Source organism: Dryobates pubescens, chromosome 36, assembly GCF_014839835.1.
Source record: "Dryobates pubescens isolate bDryPub1 chromosome 36, bDryPub1.pri, whole genome shotgun sequence".
Taxonomy (NCBI): domain Eukaryota; kingdom Metazoa; phylum Chordata; class Aves; order Piciformes; family Picidae; genus Dryobates; species Dryobates pubescens.
The window spans coordinates 794,507-813,357 of record NC_071647.1 but is presented as its reverse complement, the minus strand read 5'-3'; the positions used below and the strand labels follow the sequence as shown (position 1 = coordinate 813,357).

The following is an 18,851-nucleotide window of genomic DNA, read 5'->3' as shown; positions in this document are numbered from 1 at the left end:
AGGTAGCAGAAGTTGCTTTGTTAGTGCCAGCAGCTGCTGTGCAGACTGAGCTCCAGCCTGGGGCAAGGCAGGGGGGAGACTCTGGGCTTTGGTGGCTCTCAGCTGGGCATGGGGAGGATGCAGGCTGCTGAGGACACCTAAGCTGGGATCTGCTCCCGGAGCCAAGCTCCTGTGCTGCAGATGGGGCTCAGCAGTGTGGGGGCCGAGGCGAGGAGTCAGCCTGTCTGGAAGTCCTCCAGAGGCTAGGGAAGGGCAGGGCAGCCTGGGAGGATGCTGCCAGTTGTCTTTGGACCTTGGACCTCTTTGGGTGTAGCTGATAATGGAATGCATTTATGACAGCTGGAGCCAAAGTCTCCTCATATCAGCTGGCCTGTGGCTGCAGAGCCTCAGGGTGGGTCCTTGGTTCACTGGGAGCATGCAGGCTGAGTAAGAGGGGAAAGGTGCAGAGCTTGCACCTCTCAGGCTGTATGAGATCCCCTGCAGCTCCAGCCCTGGCTCTGGGTCACTGCCTAGAGCTCTGCCAGCATTGGATCATCCTCTGCCTCAGGAGCAAACATCCTGCTTTGCCTTCTCAGTGTTTACCAGAAGTTGTTTCCTTGTTCCCTTGATGGGCTCCTTCCTACCCCCCCCGAGGGTCTGTAACAGAGCAGGTGGCAGAGGCTGGTTGGGAGCTGCTGTGTGTGCCTGGGACTGCAGAACGATGCCAGCCTGCACAGGGTGCTGCTCCCCCTGCTCCCCCTGCTCCCCAGCCATGGGCAAGCAGCCCTCAGAGCTCAAGGGGAGAGGCACTCCCAGCTCTGTCTGCAGGTGGAACAGGGGCTGAAAGGAAGTCTGAGCTCAGCCTTCAGTGGGGACCCATTCCAGGAGTGGAATCCAACAGCCACTTGCTGGTCCCTGTGGCTGTGGTGCCAACCCCAGCCCAGATTTGGTGCTGGGAGGATTTGAACCTGAAAGATCTCTTACAGCACAGCCCTGGGAGGGCTTCTGCTGCACAAAGGGCACTGAGGGAAGAGGGATTCCTTGGTCAAGAGTCAGTCAATAGTAGCTGTAGATGTGAGGCGGCAGCAGGCTGTAAATGAAGATATTCCTGACCCAGTGCCAGGAAAAATCCCCAGGGCCATTCCCCACCCCGAGAGCCAACTGCCTGCACCTGGAGCCTGCTGGCTCCAGCCAGTGCAGGTGGGCTGTGCCCAGGAGCAGCCAGGAGACAGCTCCAGCTGATGTCCCCAGCTCCAGCTGATGTCCCCAGCTCCAGCTGATGTCCCCAGCTCCAGCCCTGCCCCTTTCCAGCACGCCATCCCACACCCTTCCTCACGTCCACTCTTTGCCCTCCTCTCCCTCTCCTCTCGGCTCCAGTGAACAGATCTCAGTCCTCACATCACTGCCTCTGCTCTCTGCTCTGCCTCTAAACGCTGTGCAGCTCCCAGCCCCTGGAGTGGTTCCTCAGACACTCTCTTGGCTGCATCCTTCCAGGCAGGAGCTGAAAACGAAAGTCGGGAGCTGCCTTTCCTGCCTCAGCTGCTCTCCTCCAGCAGGATCAGCTCTCGGTGCCAACAACAACAGCCCCAGGCCACGCAAAACAACCTCCTCTCCTTTTTTTTCTACCCTAAAAGGCTCATTAGGAGCAGCTCTCACATCATCGAGGAGTCTGCCAGGCAGCTCTCCTCGCCAGGTGCAGCTGAGGTGTCAGTGGGATGAGCAAACTCCAGCTCCATCCTGCTGGAACAGCTCAGTGCCCACGAGGGAAGGTTCCACACCTGCGTGACCCAGGCAGCAAATGCAGCTCTGGGGGCCCTGTGCAGGCACTGCCCACCCTGCTGCTGCCCCAGGAGGTCCCTGCAGGCAGCTTGCTGCCTCCATGCTCTCTCCTGTGGAGCTCTTCCACTGGCTTGAAAAATAACCCCTCATGGGTGCAGGGCCCTGGCCGGTGCCACACCTGGAACCCACAGCAGCACAAAGTGGAGCTGTTTGCCAGGGCTCTGCTCTCCCCTCTGCCAGGAGCTGCCGAGGCTGCTGCATGGCTGCTGCATGGCTGCTGCATGGCTGCTGCAGTCCTTTTCACGCCCCCGGTGGCTCAGCCCTTTGGGACAGCCCAGTGACCGCCGGGCACCCCCCTCCCGGCTCTGGTACAACCAGGACCGAAGCAAGGGCTGCTCGGCGAGGAGCAGGAGCCTGAAGCATCACCCCAGCCGCCGGATCTGTGTCAGGAAACCAACCAAATCCTGGAGACCGGCGGAAAAGGCAGCTCGGAGCCGCCTTGGGTACCGGAGGCCGCCAGCAGCGCCCCGCACGGAACACCCAGCGGAGGTCCCCGGCTCGGGGCTGCCCGCTGGGGAGGCTGGCAGGGGGCTGAGGGGCTCGCAGGGGTTCCCCAGGTCGGTGGCGCAGCTCGGGGAGCCGCAGCTCGCTGTGCATCCGCGGGGCTGTCACTAGAGGCCACCCCACGCCTGCGGAAAGCGCTCCCGGAGCGGCTCCAGCTGCGCTCCGCCGCAGCCCTGCCGGAACCTCGGGCGGCTCACGCAGTTCCCGGGCTCACAGCAGGACGGCTCCGGACACCCCCTTCTCCCGTCCTTTAGCCAGGAGGAGACCTTCTTCCGGTGGAACTCGCCTGGTTCTCGGCAACGCTTCTCCTCCCAGCCACAAGCTGTCACTGCAGAGCCTGCTGGCGGCAGCGAGGTCGGGGCAGGGGCATCAGGGGCTGCCTGGCTTTGGACAGCTCCAAAGCTGCAGCTGGGGGGACAGGAATGCTCCCGGTCCCCTGGAATGCTACCTGAGGCCCTTTGCTTTGTCACTGATGCCTGAGTGTCTGAATTTCTAGGGAGCAGTAAGCTCTGGGCAGTAAGGGGAAGGCTGCTGGGGGCTGTTTGCTCCCCTGGCTCTGCCCTGCAGTGAGGCTGTGCCCAGCTCCACTCCCCAGGGCTCTGCTAACTGCTTCAGCCTGGTCTGTGGTGAGGTTTACTGGGCAGAGCCTGGGCCCTGGGAGGGCTCCTACAAAGTCATAGAATGGTTTGGGTTGGAAGGGACCTTCAGCATCAGCCAGTTCCAACCCCCTGCCATGGGCAGGGACCCCTCCCACCAGCCCAGGCTGCTCAAGGCCTCATCCAGCCTGACCTTGCTTGGGCATCCACAGCCTCCCTGGGCAATCCAGAGCCTCCCCTCCCTTGCTGCTTCACTCTGGGATTTCAGTGGTGTGTTGACAAGCTTGGACTTTATTCCTCACAGGCCTTGATGCTTCCTTGCCTCCATCTCCAACATTTGTTTTCCGGGATGCACATCTCAGCAGCTGCTGCTCAGCCTCTGCTGCCCAGCCTCTGCCCCAGCACTGGGCTGCTGGATTGGTCCTAAATCAGAGAGCCACAGATGGCATCGGGGTTGGGAGGGACCCTGGGGACACCTCCAGCTGGCTCAGGCTGCTCCTTCCTTCCCCTGCCTGCTCCAGAGGAGGACTCCTGAGCTGAATCACATTTTCTCTCATCACATTCCTGCTTTTCTGCTGCTTTCTCTGGAGCCTAACAGCAGCCTATCAAATGAACTCCCTTTGACCTCTCCTTAGGACCTTGGAAAGGAGCAAAGTTGCCCCCTGAAGTCTGGGTGGCTGCTGGAAGTGCCTCTGCCACAGCTGGTATTAGGATTTTATGCCTTCAAGCTCCTGCTGCATATTCAGCCTCTCCAAATGCAAATCGATCTGTCCAGCAGCAGCAGCCGCAGCAGCAGCAGCAGCAGCAGCAGCAGCAGCAGCAGCAGCAGCAGCAGCAGCAGCCATGCACCTGTCTCACCATGAGGTCACCTCTGGTGCTTTGTCAGCTCTGAGCTCCTGGCAGCAGGGCTCTGGCTGGGAGCGTTTGGCTGCCGCTGCCTTCTGGAGGCGATTTCCCTCCTGCCAGCCCCCAGCTCCGTTGGCCATGCTATTAAAAACAGCTTCAAAAGGCCACTTGAAAAGAGAAACGAAAGCGTTTGACTGCAGGAGGAACCGGGAGGAAGCAGCACAGTCAATGGGAGCTGTGATTGCGCCGAGCCGAGCGGCAGGGCAGAGTCGCTAATTAAGGAGCTTGGGCACGGAGGAGCCCCGGGGGCTGCAGGCTCCCGAGCATTGTGCTGCTCCCTGCTTCCCTCTTCAGGGATTCTTCCCTTTTCTTCCTGATTCATGCCCAGGACAGGCATCTCCCTGCAAACCTTCACAGACCTTTATAGGTCAGGGTGTGGACACTGGAAAATGCTTTACCTGCTGCCCTGCCTGCCCCTGCTCCAGCAGCAGCAGCTGAGCAGGGCTCTGAAGGTTGGGGTTTGTTTCCCTTCTCTCTCTTCTCCCTTCCTTCTCCTCCTCCTTCTTCTTCTCCTCCTCCTCTTTCTCCTTCTCCTTCCCATTTTTGACCTTCTCCTTCTCCTTCTCCCTCTCCTCTCCTTCTCCTTCCCCTTCCCCGTTTTGTCCTTCTCCCCCTCCTCTCCTCCTTCTCCTTTTCCTTCCCCTTCCCCTTCTTGTCCTTCTCCCTCTCCTCTCCTCCTTCTCCTCTCCTCTCCTGCATGGCCTCCTTCCTTCAGCAGCTGCATTAAGAAGGCAGCAGAAAGCAAAACTTCAGCATCCTACAGAGGTGTTTGTTGCTCATGAAGCAAAATCAACCTGCCAGTGCCTGGCCACATCCCCTGAAGGAATGTGATGAGCAGCAGAGCCTGGCTGCATGACCTCACTGCAGGCTCCTTCCAGACAACAATCCACTGCCTGTTGTCAAACAGCCTGAGAAGCTGCAGCAGCTCTCCAGGTGGAAGGTGGTGACTCAGACACCTTCTGGAGAGCAGTCAAGGTGTTAGAAATCACCGTGGAGGGTGATTTAGTGCAGGACTTCCTTAAATGGCAGCTGAAACTGTGAGGAGGGATTTGTGAATGCTGCTGGTTTCATCCTCCTTTTATAGGCTGTGAGCTGCTGGCTGCTGTGCAAACACCTCCTTACATCATGCCCTGAGCCTCAGCCAGGGCATTCTCCTCCACGGGTGGTTCTGACCAACCTCTTCCATTTATGGGCAGTGGAAGAGCTTCACTTCCAGTCCCTGTTGTGTGATGCTTCCTTCACTCTCCAGTGACTGCAACACCTCTGGGCCTGGGGCAGGCACTTCCCTGCTGTGTGCCCCCAGTGCCAGAGCAGCAGCAGCTCCAGCCAGCAGTGGTCAGACACTTTTAGTGACTTCATACAATAAACTGTCAGGCAATACACTACCCCTTCCCCTTCCCTTCCTTCCCCTTCCCCTTCCCTTCCACGTCCCTTCCCTTCCCCTTCCCTCCCCAAGCTTCCCAAACCTTCCATTTCCCAGACACATAACCCCTGGAGCCCCTGGCCCAGTGTCCTGCCCAGGGATGCTCCTGGTGAGGCTCTTGGCACTTGTGCCTGGGAGAGCCTCACCAGCAGGACCTTCTCCAGCCTTGCCCATGGGAATGAATCCCTCAAGTGCCACCTTTGGTGCCATCAGCCAGGGCAGGGAGGGCTGCCAGCAGGGTGGCTCCTCCTGGAGCTGCTGCCAGCTGCTGCCTTGCTGTGCAGCCTTGAAGGAGCTGTGCCCTCTCCTCTGCCAGCTGCTCCAGCAGCCAGCTGGGAATGCTCTTCCCTCTCCAGTCACCACCTCCCTGCCTGCAGCTCTCAGCATGCTGTGGGCCTGCAGTGCTCACAGTGCATGCAAGGGACAGGGAGCAGCATCCTTAGCCATGACTTAGGCTGCAGAGCTGCCCTGGGCACCTCTGGCAATGCACAGCTCAGCTGCCAGCCCATAGCCCAGAGTCAGCAAGCAGCAGAGGCAGGGCAGCAGAGGGGCAGTGACACAGGCTGAGGTGTTCCAGAGGGGAAGCTCACAGGATCCCAGAGTGCCTGGGCTTGGAAGAGACCTCACAGATCACCCAGCCCAGCCCAGCCCTCCACCCTGCTGCAGTGTCCTGATGCCATGAAACATCTTGCAGGGAGCAATTTTTGCTCTCATTCAGCAAGCAGAAGGCAGTGAGGCTCCTCCTGGGGTGCCTCAAGGACTCAGTGGTTCACTTCCCTCACTCCAAGTCAGCAGCTGGGCTGGAGGAGTGATGGTGGCAGTGACCCAGGGCAGCACTTGCCAGAGAAGGCTGCAAGCAGCAGAGCAGTGCAGGGAGACTTCTGCTGCCACCCAGCCAGCAGCTCTTGCAGGGGCTGCAGCCCTCAGCCCTGCCTGGGAGGGCAGCAGGATGGGGCAGAGCCAATGCACTGCTCAGGGCTGTGAGAGGGCACAGCTGTGCCCCATGAAGCACTGCAGAGATTTGCTTCCTTCTCTTGTTCAGCACCACCAAGCCCAGCACAGAGCACAGACACTGCCCAGGAGCCCAGAGCAGCTCAGGGTGGGAGGGAGCCCAGAGCTCAGCTGCTCCAACCTCCCCTCCATGCCCAGGGACAGCTCTCAGCCAGCCTCAGCTGCTCAGGGCCTCATCCACCCTGGCCTTGGACACCTCCAGGGAGGAGGCAGCCACAGCCTCCCTGGGCAGCCTGTGCCAGAGCCTCAGCAGCCTCACACTCAGCAACTTCTGCCTCAGCTCCAAACCTCTGCTGAGGCCTCAGCAGGGCAGAGCCCAGGGGCAGAAGGTCTCTGTGAAGGGAGCAGAGTTCAGAGAACACCAAGAAGGGTTCTAGAAGCTCTGTGTCCAGCTGCTGCAAGCCCCAGGCCTGGCAAGGCAGCAGGAAGGACATTGGTAATTAGCCAGGAGTCACCAGTCCTGTGCTGCAAGTTTTGCCCAACTGGAGGAAGCCATTAGGTAATCCACTGAGTGCTTTGGGGATCACTTTGTGCAACCAGGGTGGAGGGGGAGGATGTGGGGGGGGCAAAAGGGAATCAGGAACTGGTCCTGACATGCCAGGAGGAAGGGATTGAAGCCTGGAGCTGAGCTCTGTCTGCTCTGCAGCTGAGCTTCCTTTGCACCTTGCACTTCCTTTTGTGAGCCTCCTCTCCCAGCCAGGCAGGGAGCAGGAACCCTTGGGTGCAGGTCCCTGGGTGGGCAGGGAGGGCAGGGGGGGCTGCCCTCAGCACAGAGCTTTGCAGCCAGAGCTGGGCTCTGGAATGCAAATCTGCAGGGGCTCTCCTGCTGCCCCCCTGTGCCTCTCCCTGCTGCTCCACAGGAGAGGGGAAAAAAAGCAAAGCCAGGAACTCCAAGGACCAGCAAAAGGGATGGGGAAAGGATTTATTGGCTGCAGTGAGGTCTGTGGTGGGAAGCACAAGGCCAGGAGAAAAGCTGAGAGATTCTTCACCTCCAGTGGCAGCTGCTGTGCAGTGAGGCAGAGCTGCAGCCCCAGGGGGTGTGCAGGGCTGGCAGCTCCTCCCCTGCCACCTTCATCGAGGAGCTCCTCTCTGGCATTCCCAGGGCTGCAAGCTCTTGAACCTACCAGGACCAGCTGCACCCAGCTGTGCCAGGCTCCTCTCAGCCTTGGGCTGCAGGAGTCGACTCCAGTGTCCTGTCCCACCCAGCAGGGAGCTGCAGGGCAGGGGCTGGCCGAGCCCAGGAGCCAGCAGCAGTCTGTGCTTCAGGCCTGCTGGGGGAGCTCGTTGATGGTGGAGGCCACCACCTGCCCATCCACACTGTCGTGGACAATGGCTTTGATCTTCCTGCTGGCCAGCTCGGCAGGCTCTGGGGGAGAAGGCAAAGGAGGCCAAGCTGGGGCAGGCTGGTGCAGGAGAGCTTCAGCTGCAGGCATCTGCCAGCCACCTCCTCAGCTGATTTCCCTCTCCATGCTCCCCTTGGAGCCAGTCCCTGTGTGACATCCCCTGCCAGGAGAGTGCTGGCCAGCTCAGAGCAGAGGAGCAGGGCTGCAGGTCGTGCTCCTGCCAGCATCAGCCCCCAGGCATGCAGCCTGCTCTGTGCTCCCAGCCCCAGCCTCAGCCACCACAGGGAGGCCCTCTCGGTGCCTCCCCACATCCCATGGCAGCTTTGGGGTCGAGCCTGGGCTCTGGCCAGGGTCTGACTGACAGAGCTCAGCCTGCAGGCAGCCCAGGAGCCCCAGCTCTGGAGAGCTGCCTGCCAGGAGGCCAAGGACCCCCTGAGGTTCTCAGGAGCTAACTGCCCTGCAAAGCCTCCTGAGGTCCTGCTGTAAGGGTCTGAGGAACACCTGAGGGGAGAGGACAGCAACTCAGAGCTGCTGCAGAGCACCAGGGAGGGACTTTTACCTTCAGCTTTTGATTCAGATTTCCTTGGTACCCTGCAAAGAGAACAAAACAGAGAACAAAAAGCAGTGACTGGGCTGGTTCCAGGAAGTTTCCCACCCCCTTCTCGAGCTCTCCTCACTGGGGAGCAGCTTCTGCACCACAATAGGAGGGAACAATAAGAAGCTCAAGGAGGTTGAAGCTTTTCTAGCTGAGGGCTTCTCCTCCCTGGCAGTCTCAGGCACAGACACCCCCGGGGTGCCCTCATTGCTGCTTCACTGCTCTGCCTTCTGCTGGCTCTGTGAGCAGGACCCACTCTGGGGGAGCAAAGAGGCTCAAGAGTGCCTGGGTGCAGGCAAGGCAGAGCTGGGGGAAGCAAACCCCCTTCAGCAGAGGGCTCCTGTGCAGTGTGGGTGCTGCTGCTTGGAACTGGCAGGCTCCAGGGCTAACCTTGTCTCCAGGCTTCCTTTTGGTCCACAACTTGTGAAGCATCATGGAATGGCTCAGGGTGGGAGAGAGCTCAGAGCTCAGCTGCTCCAACCTCCCCTCCATGTCCAGGGACAGCTCTCAGCCAGCCTCAGCTGCTCAAGGCCTCATCCAGCCTGGCCCTGAACACCCCCAGGCAGGAGGCAGCCACAGCCTCCCTGGGCAGCCTGTGCCAGAGCCTCAGCAGCCTCACACTGAGCAGCTTCTGCCTCAGCTCCAAACCCTTCCCCCTGGTCCTGTCTCCAGACCCCCTCAGCAAAAGTCTCTCTGCAGCCTTCCTGCAGGATCCCTTCAGCTCCTGGCAGGCAGCTCTGAGGTGCCCCTGGATCTCTCTCCTCTGCAGGCTGCACAGCCCCAGCTCCCTCAGGACAGGAAATGACCAAAGCTGCCTGGGCCTGGCACCTTTGCTGTGCTGAGCCAGGGCTGCTGGGGGGGGGGGGGGGGCAGAGTTATTAGTTTTTAATAAGCAGAACCATTAAGGGAGGCAAATCCCAGCCCAGGCTCTCTGTGTGCTCAGGTGGCTCAAGCTCTTTATTCTGCTCCAGCCCTCGATGCAGTTGGGAGCTCAGAGCATCAACAAACAAACACAGCAAGGAAGCAGCCCAGGAGCAGAGCCGAGCTCTGCCCTGCCCCGGCCGTGCCTTACCCCTCAGCCTTCCCCTCCAGCAGCAGGCGGTAGGTGGAGATCTCCTTCTCCAGCCTGGTTTTGATGCCCAGCAGCACCTTGTACTGATTGTTCTGCTGCTTGAGGTCGTGGCGCAGCTGCCCCAGCTCCCGCTCGCTCCTGCAGATGATGCGCTGCATGTCCTGCAGCGCGGCGGCGTAGGAGCTGCGCGTGGCGGCCAGGCTGTCCTCCAGCATCTGCTTCTGCGGGGCACACCGGGCAGGCTCAGCGCTGCTGGGGGCAGAGGCAGCGGCAGCCTGGCCCCAGAGCTGGCGGAGGGAGGGCTGGGGTGGTCTGAGTGCACACAGACAGCGCCCCCCGGGGTGGGCTGGGCGGGGAGGGACCTCCGCAGGGCACCCAGTCCTGGCAGCAGGGACACCCTGGGCCAGGTCAGGGTGCCCAGAGCCCTGTCCAGCCTCACCTTCGCTATCTCCAGGGATGGGACCTCAACCTCCTCCCTGGGCAGCCTGCTGCAGTGTTCCACTGCCCTCCTGCATCTGCACCACTGTGTGCAGACCTCGTCCCAGGGCGGTGTGGGGCACCCCCAGAGCCTGCCCAGGAGCTCTGCCCTGGCTGCCCACAGCTGCTCCCAGCTCTGCAGGCCGTGGCTGTGCAGCTGCTGCAGCAGAGCTCACTGCAGCCCCCCTCTTGCAGGCAGCCTGCACATTTGCTCCCCAGCTCATGCTTGCAGCTCTCCAACCTCTTCCTTCTCCCCATGGTTTGCTCTATTTTGTATCCTTCCTCCCCCTTCTCTCTGCTGGTTGCTGCCTCTGTTTGGCTCAGCCAGGCACAGTCCCAGTTCCAGCTTCCCTGGCACTTGGTGACCATGATGAGGTCAGGCCAGGCTCTGGGGTCTGGCCCAGGGCAGTTCCTGGGCACTCAGGAGGTGTCAGTGGCCAGGCAGGGGGGGGTCAGGCAGGGGGGTCTGCAGGAGGTACCTTACTCATCTGTGCCTGCAGCTCGATGTCCAGGGCCTGCAGGGTGCGCTTCAGGTCCTTGATCTCATTCTCGTTGCGCTGCAGCTGCTCCGGGTCAGGGCTCGCTGCCAGGGTCGTGGCTGAGCTCTGAGAGCAAAGCAAGAGAGGACCTGAGCCAGGTCAGAGACCTGCAGCAGGCAGCTGGGGCAGCAGGGGCAGCAGGCAGCTGGGGCAGCAGGGGCAGCAGGCAGCTGGGGCAGCAGGGGGCAGCTGTTACCTGCTCCCTGTACCAACTGTCCAGGCTCTGCCTGTTCTTCTCGATGATGGCTTCGTAGTCCTCCCTGATGGCAGCCAGGATCTTGGCCAAGTCCTCAGGGGGTGCAGCTTTCACCTTCACATCCACTCTGAGGTCCTGTGGGGAGCGATTGGCTTCCATGTCCTGCTCAGGGAGTAGCAGAGAAAGGAGAAAACTTGGTCATGAGTGGAAGCTTTCAGTCCTCTCTTGCCCATCCCGGCTGAGGCACTGGGTGCCATGGGCTGGCTGATCAGCCAGGGCTGGGGGATTGGTTGGACTTGATGACCTTGGAGATCTCTTCCAACCTGGGTGACTCTGTGGTCCCCTCCCAGCCCCCCTGCTCTCAGACACCTGTCCATGGGGGAGGCTGATGGGGTTGGATTTGTGTTTGGTTAACACCAGCCAGCAGCTGTCTGTGGCCTGAGTGGGAGCAGAGCCTTCCCCTGCCTGCTGCTGGAGAGCTCAGCAGAGCAGGGGGAGGAAGACCTCCTCCTGGAGCGTCTCTGGAGGAGCTGAGCTGAGCTGAGCCACCTCTGTGGATGTCTCCAGGAGCAGCCCAAAGCCTTTGATGAGGATCCCTCAGCAGCTGCAGCTCCCTTGGCCTCTGTGTTAATATTTATGGAACTATAACGAAGTTTACAGGAGAGCCATGCAGAAAGCTCTGTGTAATTGTTAGAGGAGTAATTGGATTAGAGCCTATAATTAGTGTGTAAACAACATCATTAGGGACAGGCTGGGCAGGACTGGCTGCATTCCTTTTGCTCTAGCACAGTGCTGGGTGCTGGTGCTGGGTACCAGCAGCCAAAGCAGCCTGGCAAAGAGGCCAGGCAGGGAATGACATCACAGCCTCCAGCATGCAGCTCAGGCTCAGGGCTCTGCCCCCCTGCCCCCCTGCTCTGCCCTCCTGCCCCCCCTGCTCTGCCCCCCTGCCCTGCTCACAGCTGGAATATTGCATCCAGTTCTGGGCCACTCAGTTCACAAAGGAGCTCAGGGAGTTGCTTGGAAGAGTCCATCCCAGAGCCACAAAGCTGCTGAGGGCAGTGGAGCAGCTCCCTGTGAGCACAGGCTGAGGGAGCTGGGAGCAGAGCAGCCTGAGGGCTGCCCTCAGTGCTGGGGATAAAGATGTGCAGGGCTGGAGCCAGGCTCTGCTCAGGCAAGGGGCAAGGAGAAGTCCTCTCACTTGGCCTCCCCCAGACACTCCTAGAGTTCAAGGTCTGGGCAGCTCAGGTCAGCCTGCTCCAGATGACCCTGCCTGGGCTGGGGGCAGTGAGCAAGGTGAGCTCCAGAGGTGCTCTGAACCTCAACCACTTCTTGTTCTGTGGAGGGAGAGACCCAGAGCAGAGGGAGAGCTCCGTGAGGAGCCCAGAGCAAGCAGCAAGCTTCCCCTCGACCCTCTGTGCTCCTGCCACAGAGCTCCTGAGAGCAAAGCAGCCCTGGGCTGGCTCTGGCACGCAGGTCGGTGGCCAGGGAAGGGAGGAGGCAAAGGCAGCGATCCCAACGGCGCTGGCCGAGCTCCGGGCCCCTCCTGGGCCGTGCCGCAGCCCCCCGGAGCTCCTGCAGCTCCCAGCCCGGGGGGGAGCTGACCCCGAGCCCCTGGCGCCGCAGGAGCTTTGCCTACCTCCTCGTGGTCTTTCCTCCTCAGGATGTGCTCTTCCCTCAGGCTCTCAATCTCCATCTCCAGGTCTGTGGTCACTATGGTCAGGCCATCCAGCTCCTTCCGCAGGTTCTCCACATCCAGCTGCACTCCCTGCCGGCGAGCGCGCTCCGCCTCCAGCCTGGGCACAGCGCGGGCTGGGCAGCGGGCTGGGGGCTGGGGGGCAGCGGGGCTGGGGGGCTGGGGGGCAGCGGGGCTGGGGGGCAGCGGGGCTGGGGGGCAGCGGGGGCAGCGGGGCTGGGGGGCAGCGGGGCAGCGGGGGCAGCGGGGCAGGGCTCTGCACAAGCGGTGTCAGGGAGAGGCAGACTTGTCTAAGGCTAAGGTGGTTGAGTCTCCATCCCTGGAATTACTCAAGGGGAGGCTGCACAGGGCTCTGGGCAACCTGAGCCAGGGGAGGATGTCCCTGCTGGGGGGGAGGGGTTGGACTGGGTGACCATTGGAGGTCCCTTCCAACCCAGACCGTGCTGTGAGTCCCCTGAGCAGGGAAGTGGAGAGAAGAAAAAGCCCAGGAAACAAATCCTGCTGCCCAGAGATGCTCCTTGAATCCCCCTGAACACTCCTCAGAACAAGAGGAGTTCCACCTGGGTTTTCCTTTCCTCCTCACCACTCCTGCTCCAGGCTGTGCAGGACCTGCTCCAGGCTGTGCAGGACCTGCTCCAGGCTGTGCAGGACCTGCTCCTGCCCCCCTTGGCCTCTCTGCACATCACCCAGGGGATGTGGCTCTCGAGGGGGTGAGGACAGCAGCAGCCATCAGTGCCTCCTGCTCCCCTGCAGCCCTTCAGAGCACAGCAGGAGTGTCCCAGCTCCTGGTGGCCCTCTCTAACCTCCTGCACTTCGCCAGCACATCAGAAGGGCTCTGCTGTGTCTCCCCTTGGGCACAGGAAGCTCCTTTGCTCCACAGCCTCTCTGCCTGTGCCTCATTCCTGGCGGTGCCTCAGAGCAGCTCCAGGGCACACGACAGGAGGGCAGGCAGCTGGGGAAGGGCTCCCTGCTCAGCCTCCTTCTTTGGAGCAGCATCCCCAGGTCTGTGAGCAGCTGGGCACCAACCTCCTGCCCATGGCACCCCTTAGCCCTGCCCGAGCTGCCAGCTCTCTGCCCAAGCACTTTGGCTCTGTGCTGGTCTCAGAATCATCCCTCAGCAACACCTGAAAGCCCCCAAGCTGCTCTGGGCAGCCAAGGCAGCAGCAGCCAGGGGCTGCAGCAGGACTTGGGAGAGTGCAGAGCAAAAGAGAGCTGGGACAGGAATTTCCTGCTGGGCTGGGCAGGGGGGTGCCAAGCACAGGACATGGATTGGGGCTGGCCTGGGGAAGCTGCTGCAGAGAAGAGTTAATTTGCACTCCCAGGTGACAGTTTGAGAGCCTTTTGTCACAAGCATCAAGTGTCTGCTGCAAAACCTGCTCTGCAGGACCTGAGCTCCAGTATCATCAACAGAGTGACTCAGGATTGTTCACCAATCATTTGTGGCTTTCACATCCTTTTCATCCTTTCTGGGTTATTTCTCCTGCCTTGGTCTCATTTAGCCAGGGTCAGCAGCAAGCCTCAGCAGAGTCAGGTCCAGGTTGGCTTGCAAGAAAAGTCTCAGAGCCCTGGGATGGCTCAGGGGGGAAGGGAGCTCAGAGCTCAGCTGCTCCAACCTCCTGCCTTGGGCAGGGACAGCTCTCAGACTCAGCTGCTCAGGGCCTCATCCAGCCTGGCCCTGAACACCCCCAGGCAGGAGGCAGCCACAGCCTCCCTGGGCAGCCTGTGCCAGAGCCTCAGCAGCCTCACGCTGAGCAACTTCTGCCTCAGCTCCACTCTAACCCTGCTCTGCCTCAGCTCCAAACCCTTCCCCCTGAGCCTGTCTCCATCCCCCTCAGGAGAAGTCTCTCTGCAGCCTCCCTGCAGGATCCCTTCAGCTCCTGGCAGCAGCTCTGAGGTGCCCCTGGAGCCTTCTCCTCCCCAGGCTGCACAGCCCCAGCTCCCTCAGCCTGTGCTCACAGCAGAGCTGCTGCAGCCCTGGGCTCATCCTCTGGCCTGAGTCCAGCAGCAGCCTCCTGCCTGATCCTCTCATCAGGAGTGCCCAAGGGGAAGCTTACTTGAGCCTGAAGTCCTCGGAGGCCATGCTGGCATTGTCGATCTGCAGCAGGATGCTGGCGTTGGTGATTTTGCCATCCTCGATCTGCCGAAGAGAGCCACAGGGGGTGGGGAGCAGCCTGCCCTGCCCTGGGCTCCCTGCTGCTGGGGGGAAGCCTCCCAAGAGCAGAATTCCCACGGGAAGGAACAGAACCCCCTCGGATGCTGCTGCACCGCTGGCCCCTGGCCGCACTGCCTCTGTCTCTCTTTCCCGCAGCTGCTCCTGGCCAGCCGAGGCCGTGGACAGCATCCCCCAGCCCCCCTGGTGTGCGACGGCCCAGCAGCCTCTGCCCTCCTCTTGCTTTTTTGTCTGCTCCTGATTCTGCTCAGCATCCCCAGAAAGCAGCCTCCGGGGCAGGGCCATTAGCCGAGCACAATTAAGAGGCTGGAGTTAATCAGATGCTGACAATTAGCTGAGTGCATGAAGCCCTGGCTGGCTCCCTGCTGAGCTGCACAGGCAGCCCTGAGCAGGACCCCTCAAGCCCTCTGGGTGCTGCAGTCTGGAGTGGCATGGATCACCCTCCTGAGGGTCACACAGTGCCAGGGGTGGGAAGGGACCTCCAGAGATCATCCAGCCAGGGGGGGTTGGAAGCTCTGCACAGAAGGAGGCTCCACAGCCTCCCTGGGCAGCCTGCTCCAGGGCTCTGCCACCCTCACACCCAAGAAGTTTCTCCTCCTGCTGAGGTGGAACCTCCTGGGTTCCAGCTTGCACCCCCTGTGCCATCACTGGGCACCACCAAACAGAGCCTGGCCTCTGCCTCCTGACCCCCAGCCCTCAGGCATTGACCAGGTTCCCTCTCAGCCTTTTCCTCTCCACACTAAGCAGCCCCAGGGCTCTCAGCCTTTCTTCACAGCAGAGCTGTTCCAGTCCCTTCATCATCCTCACAGCCTCTGTTGGACTCCCCCCGGCAGATCCCTGTCCCTCTGGAACTGGGGAGCCCAAAACTGGGCACAATGCTGCAGCTGTGGCCTCACCAGGGCCGAGCAGAGGAGGAGGAGACCCTCCCCAGACCTGCTGGAGGGCAGCTGGATGCTGGAGAGCAGCACCAACCCCCAGTGCTCTCGGTGCACTCCGCGATTCACCTCCGAGGCCACTGCAGCGTGCAGCAGCAGGCAGTGCTCAGGGATGGGTTTGCTCTGCGGTGCTGCACAGGGCTCTGAAGGGAGCAGCAGGCACCGAGTGCCCAGCTCTGGGCAGCCCTGGCTGTGCACCTGAGGAGGAGAAGCTGAGTGCTGCATTCCAGAGGCCCAGCAGCACCTCCTGCACAGCTGGCAGCAGCCCAGGTCCCTGGGGCACGGTGCCCCCGGCCCGGCCAAGAGCAGCAGGGCTGCAGCTCCTGCGGCTGCCTTCGCCCAGCACCCAGGCAGCATTTGGGCTCTGCAGAAATCATCAGGCACTTACTGAGCCCTCAGCACCTTGGAGGGAAACTTCCCACACCTGAATGAGTCACAGAGGGAGAAGGAAATGACAGAACTGTCCTGGAGAGGCAGAAGTTTCCCTCTCCGGTAGGGCAGAAGGTGCCTGTGGAAGGCTGGAGCTAATCTGCTAACGGGCTGAGCCCTCTTGAGCAATTAGCAGCACACCTGGGACACTGCCCTGGGACATGATCAAGGGCAGCTGAAGAGGTGAAACAATGCCCTGAACCTGCTGCTGCTCCTGGCAGGGGAGAGGCAACTCCTGAACCCATCCTTAGAGCATGGGAAGTGCTCCTGTGGGAGGCAACAAGGCCATGGGGAAGGAAGGTTTGGGTTCTCCAGCTTTGTGCCATCTCCCAGCCCTGCCCCTAAAGGCTCTTTTGGTGCCACCTGAATCCCTGCTGGTGCTTTGCCTGCTTCTGTGGGCTCCTGGTGCTGAGCAGCTGGCAGTGCCCTTTGGGCAGCATGAGTGGGACCAGCCCTCAGCCTGGCAGAACCCACAGTGTGGGGCATGAGAAGTGCCCTCCAAGTCCTTCTCCAACCTGCACTGCTTCATCCTCAGCATGTCCCTGCCCTGTGCCCAGCAGCACCCCTTGGGTGCTCCCTCAGCAGTGCAGGGTTTGAATGAGACAGTGCCCTGAGCCCCTGGTGCCAGCTCCCTCTGTGCCAGGCTGCAGCAGGGCAGCTTCTTGCTCCACCTGGGCACCTCCAGCCAGGCTGCTCCACCTTGCTCCAGGATCCAGGGACGTGTGGTCCAAGCTGTAGGACCCAGCTGGCTGCCAGGCTGGGCAGCACAGCCTGGGCTGTGGCACACAGCAGCCTAAATTGGGTCTAAATGTCATCTAAATGTCTGAATTGCTTTCACTTTTAAATTCATGGTTAATTAAATTAATTATGGTTAATAATTAGAAGCTGCATTTTCCCTCCTTTGACTGCCACTCAGGGTGCTAATTGCAATCATTTCTAGAGACAGGAGGAATCTGAGGCTGAAGCACTGCCCTGGCTCCTGGAAACCATCCCTTAATGGTTTTCCTCCCAGGAGGAGACCCACACTGGGATGGGCACTGCCAGCTGCCAGCTGCAGGTGCCCAGCCCAGGGAGAGCTGCTCCAGTGCTGAGGGTCAGAAGTGAGTGCCTTGGGTGCAAGCATAGCCAAGGGAGGGCTCTACCCCCACCAGCTTTACACCCCCAGGCTCAGAGCCTTCCTGATCCGAGAGTTCCACAGCCAGGGAACACTTCCTGCTCCCCATGGAGAAGGCTTTACCTCTGGCCCGGCTCAAAAGGAGGGCTCAGCTGTTGGGTCTGGAGAGGGCTGAGCTTTCTTTGGCCTCAAAACAGAGGCAGGTGGTGACAGTTCTGCCTCTCTCACAGCGGCTGTGGTCGGAGTGCTTCATCTGCCTGCAGGCAACACATTCACCAGCGAGCTTGGCTCAGGCCCCGGCCCCAGCCGGCAGAGCTGGGGGCCAGCACCGTTTCCAGGCTCTCTTCCCTCAGCGGTTTTTGCGCTGTCTGCGCTCTCAGACGGGGAGGGAAGAGCTCAGCACCGGGCTGGAGCCGCTCTGGGCTCTGCCCCAGACGGCTGCACAAGGTGAGTGACCCTGCTGGGCGGCAGCGCTGGCTGCGGCGCTGTGCCCAGCGGGGACCCGGGCGAGCTGCGCGCTTCCAGCTGCAGACACGTGAGGTTGGGAGGCTGCGAGAGCTGCTGCTGAACCTTCCCATTACCGACTGGCAGGAACCAGAAATTCTCCTTTTAATTACAGTGAAAACATCCACAAGGAATTTGTCACTGCTATGTTCTTAATTACAACCAAGTATTTTTCCAGCTGATTACATAAGCTCGTCGGATCCCCAGCTCCTGGAGTTTCACCGTCTGCCCCCACGGGAGCCGAGGCAGCGGAGTGCAGCAGTGGCTGCAGCCAGGCTGCGTGGCAGAGGGCAGCAGCTCAGCTCCCGGGCTCTGGAATCCGCTGGGATCCACGAGCGGCCAGGGAGAGCAAAGCTCTGCCAGCCAGAGCTGCTCCACCACAGCCTGCTGCAGAGGAGCCAGCCCGGGGCAGCACCCAGCTCTCTGCGGAGCCCCCCCGGGGTCTCCTTCCAGCCTCTCCTCCTGCTCCCCAGGTCTCCTTGTGAGCACCCAGAGGGTTTGTGCCCAGCTCCTGCAGCCACTCTCAGCGTCTCTGACGTTCCCAAGGCTTTCTGCCCACCCAGAGGGCGACCCCAGCCCCTTACCTGCCTCTGCATGTCGGTGACGTGCTGCTCGTACTGGCTGAAGTCCTGCCTCTGCCCGTGGGACTTTGTCTTGTGCCACTCCAGGATGCAGCTCTCCAGCTGAGCGTTGGCTGCTTCCAGGGCACGGACCTTGTCCAGGTAGGCAGCCAAACGGTCATTCAGGTTCTGCATGGTCTGCTTCTCGCTCCCCCTCAGGAAGATGCTCTCCCCATGGCGCTCGCTGAAGCCTGCCCAGGCTGCCCCTCCTCCAGCAGGCAGCCAGAGAGGTCTGGCGGGGGAGAAGGGATGAGCGCCGCTGGCTCCACCGTCTGCCCCCGGAGGCCTGTAGGAAGGTCCTGGCGGGGCCAACCCACACCCTGAGCCACCCCTCAGGGACCCAGGAAAGAACTGCAAGGGGCCTTGGCTGGTGCTCATGTTTAGCTCTGTTGTGACTCTGCCCCAGTGTTTGAGCAGCACTGAGCAGCTCCTTAGCCTTCCCCGAGCAGCTTTATGCCTTTTCCTGTGGGAGTTTCCCTTCGATGAATGACTACAGCAACAAGATTGTGTCATCACCAAACGTGCTTCCTCTTGGTCAATTCTGCAGCCGTCCCGAGCCTTGCACAGCTGTTGTTGTTTGCAGGCACACACCGGAGCCTTCCCTCGGCCTTGTTTGGGTTGCTGGATGTTGGTTTTTTTCTCTCTCTCGCTTTTCATATTCTAATGCTGAGGTGTGGCTGAAATCAGGAGGTGTGGAGCAGGAGCAGCTCTGCCTCAGATGCTTTTCCAACCGTGGAGTGAATCTCTGCTGCTCTCCTGCCTGCCACGGAGGAGTTTCGTTCTCTGTTGGCCGCCTGCAGAGCTGGGGCAGGCTCTGCTCCCTCGGGAGCCTTCCTTTCCGGTGCCGTCCTCCATCAGCAGCCTGTGACCCCCCCCGGCCCCAGCACCTCCTGCCAAGCTGCCAGC

The 18,851-nt window shown here is 61.0% G+C and overlaps 1 protein-coding gene across 1 annotated transcript; it reads right to left on the bottom strand.

The window, feature by feature from the left end:
• Positions 1-7,445: 7,445 nt before the first annotated feature.
• On the bottom strand, positions 7,446-18,384 carry KRT23 (keratin 23). The gene is made up of 8 exons (XM_054176769.1): positions 17,910-18,384; positions 14,228-14,310; positions 12,117-12,273; positions 10,481-10,642; positions 10,225-10,350; positions 9,269-9,489; positions 8,161-8,192; positions 7,446-7,624 (listed from the first exon to the last, which is right to left on the bottom strand). The coding sequence occupies exons 1-8, from the start codon at positions 18,321-18,323 to the stop codon at positions 7,521-7,523; spliced, it is 1,299 nt and encodes a 432-aa protein (XP_054032744.1). The 5' UTR covers positions 18,324-18,384; the 3' UTR covers positions 7,446-7,520.
• Between the last annotated feature and the right edge of the window lie 467 nt (positions 18,385-18,851).

Coding starts and splice junctions, on each gene's coding strand:
- KRT23 (XM_054176769.1), bottom strand. CDS start 18,323: ATGAGCACCAGCCAAGGCCCCTTGCAGTTCTTTCCTGGGTCCCTGAGG. Junction 14,311..17,909: donor TCACCGACATGCAGAGGCAG/GTAAGGGGCTGG, acceptor TCTCTTCGGCAG/ATCGAGGATGGCAAAATCAC. Junction 8,193..9,268: donor CTGGAGGGGAAGGCTGAGGG/GTAAGGCACGGC, acceptor TTCTCTTTGCAG/GGTACCAAGGAAATCTGAAT.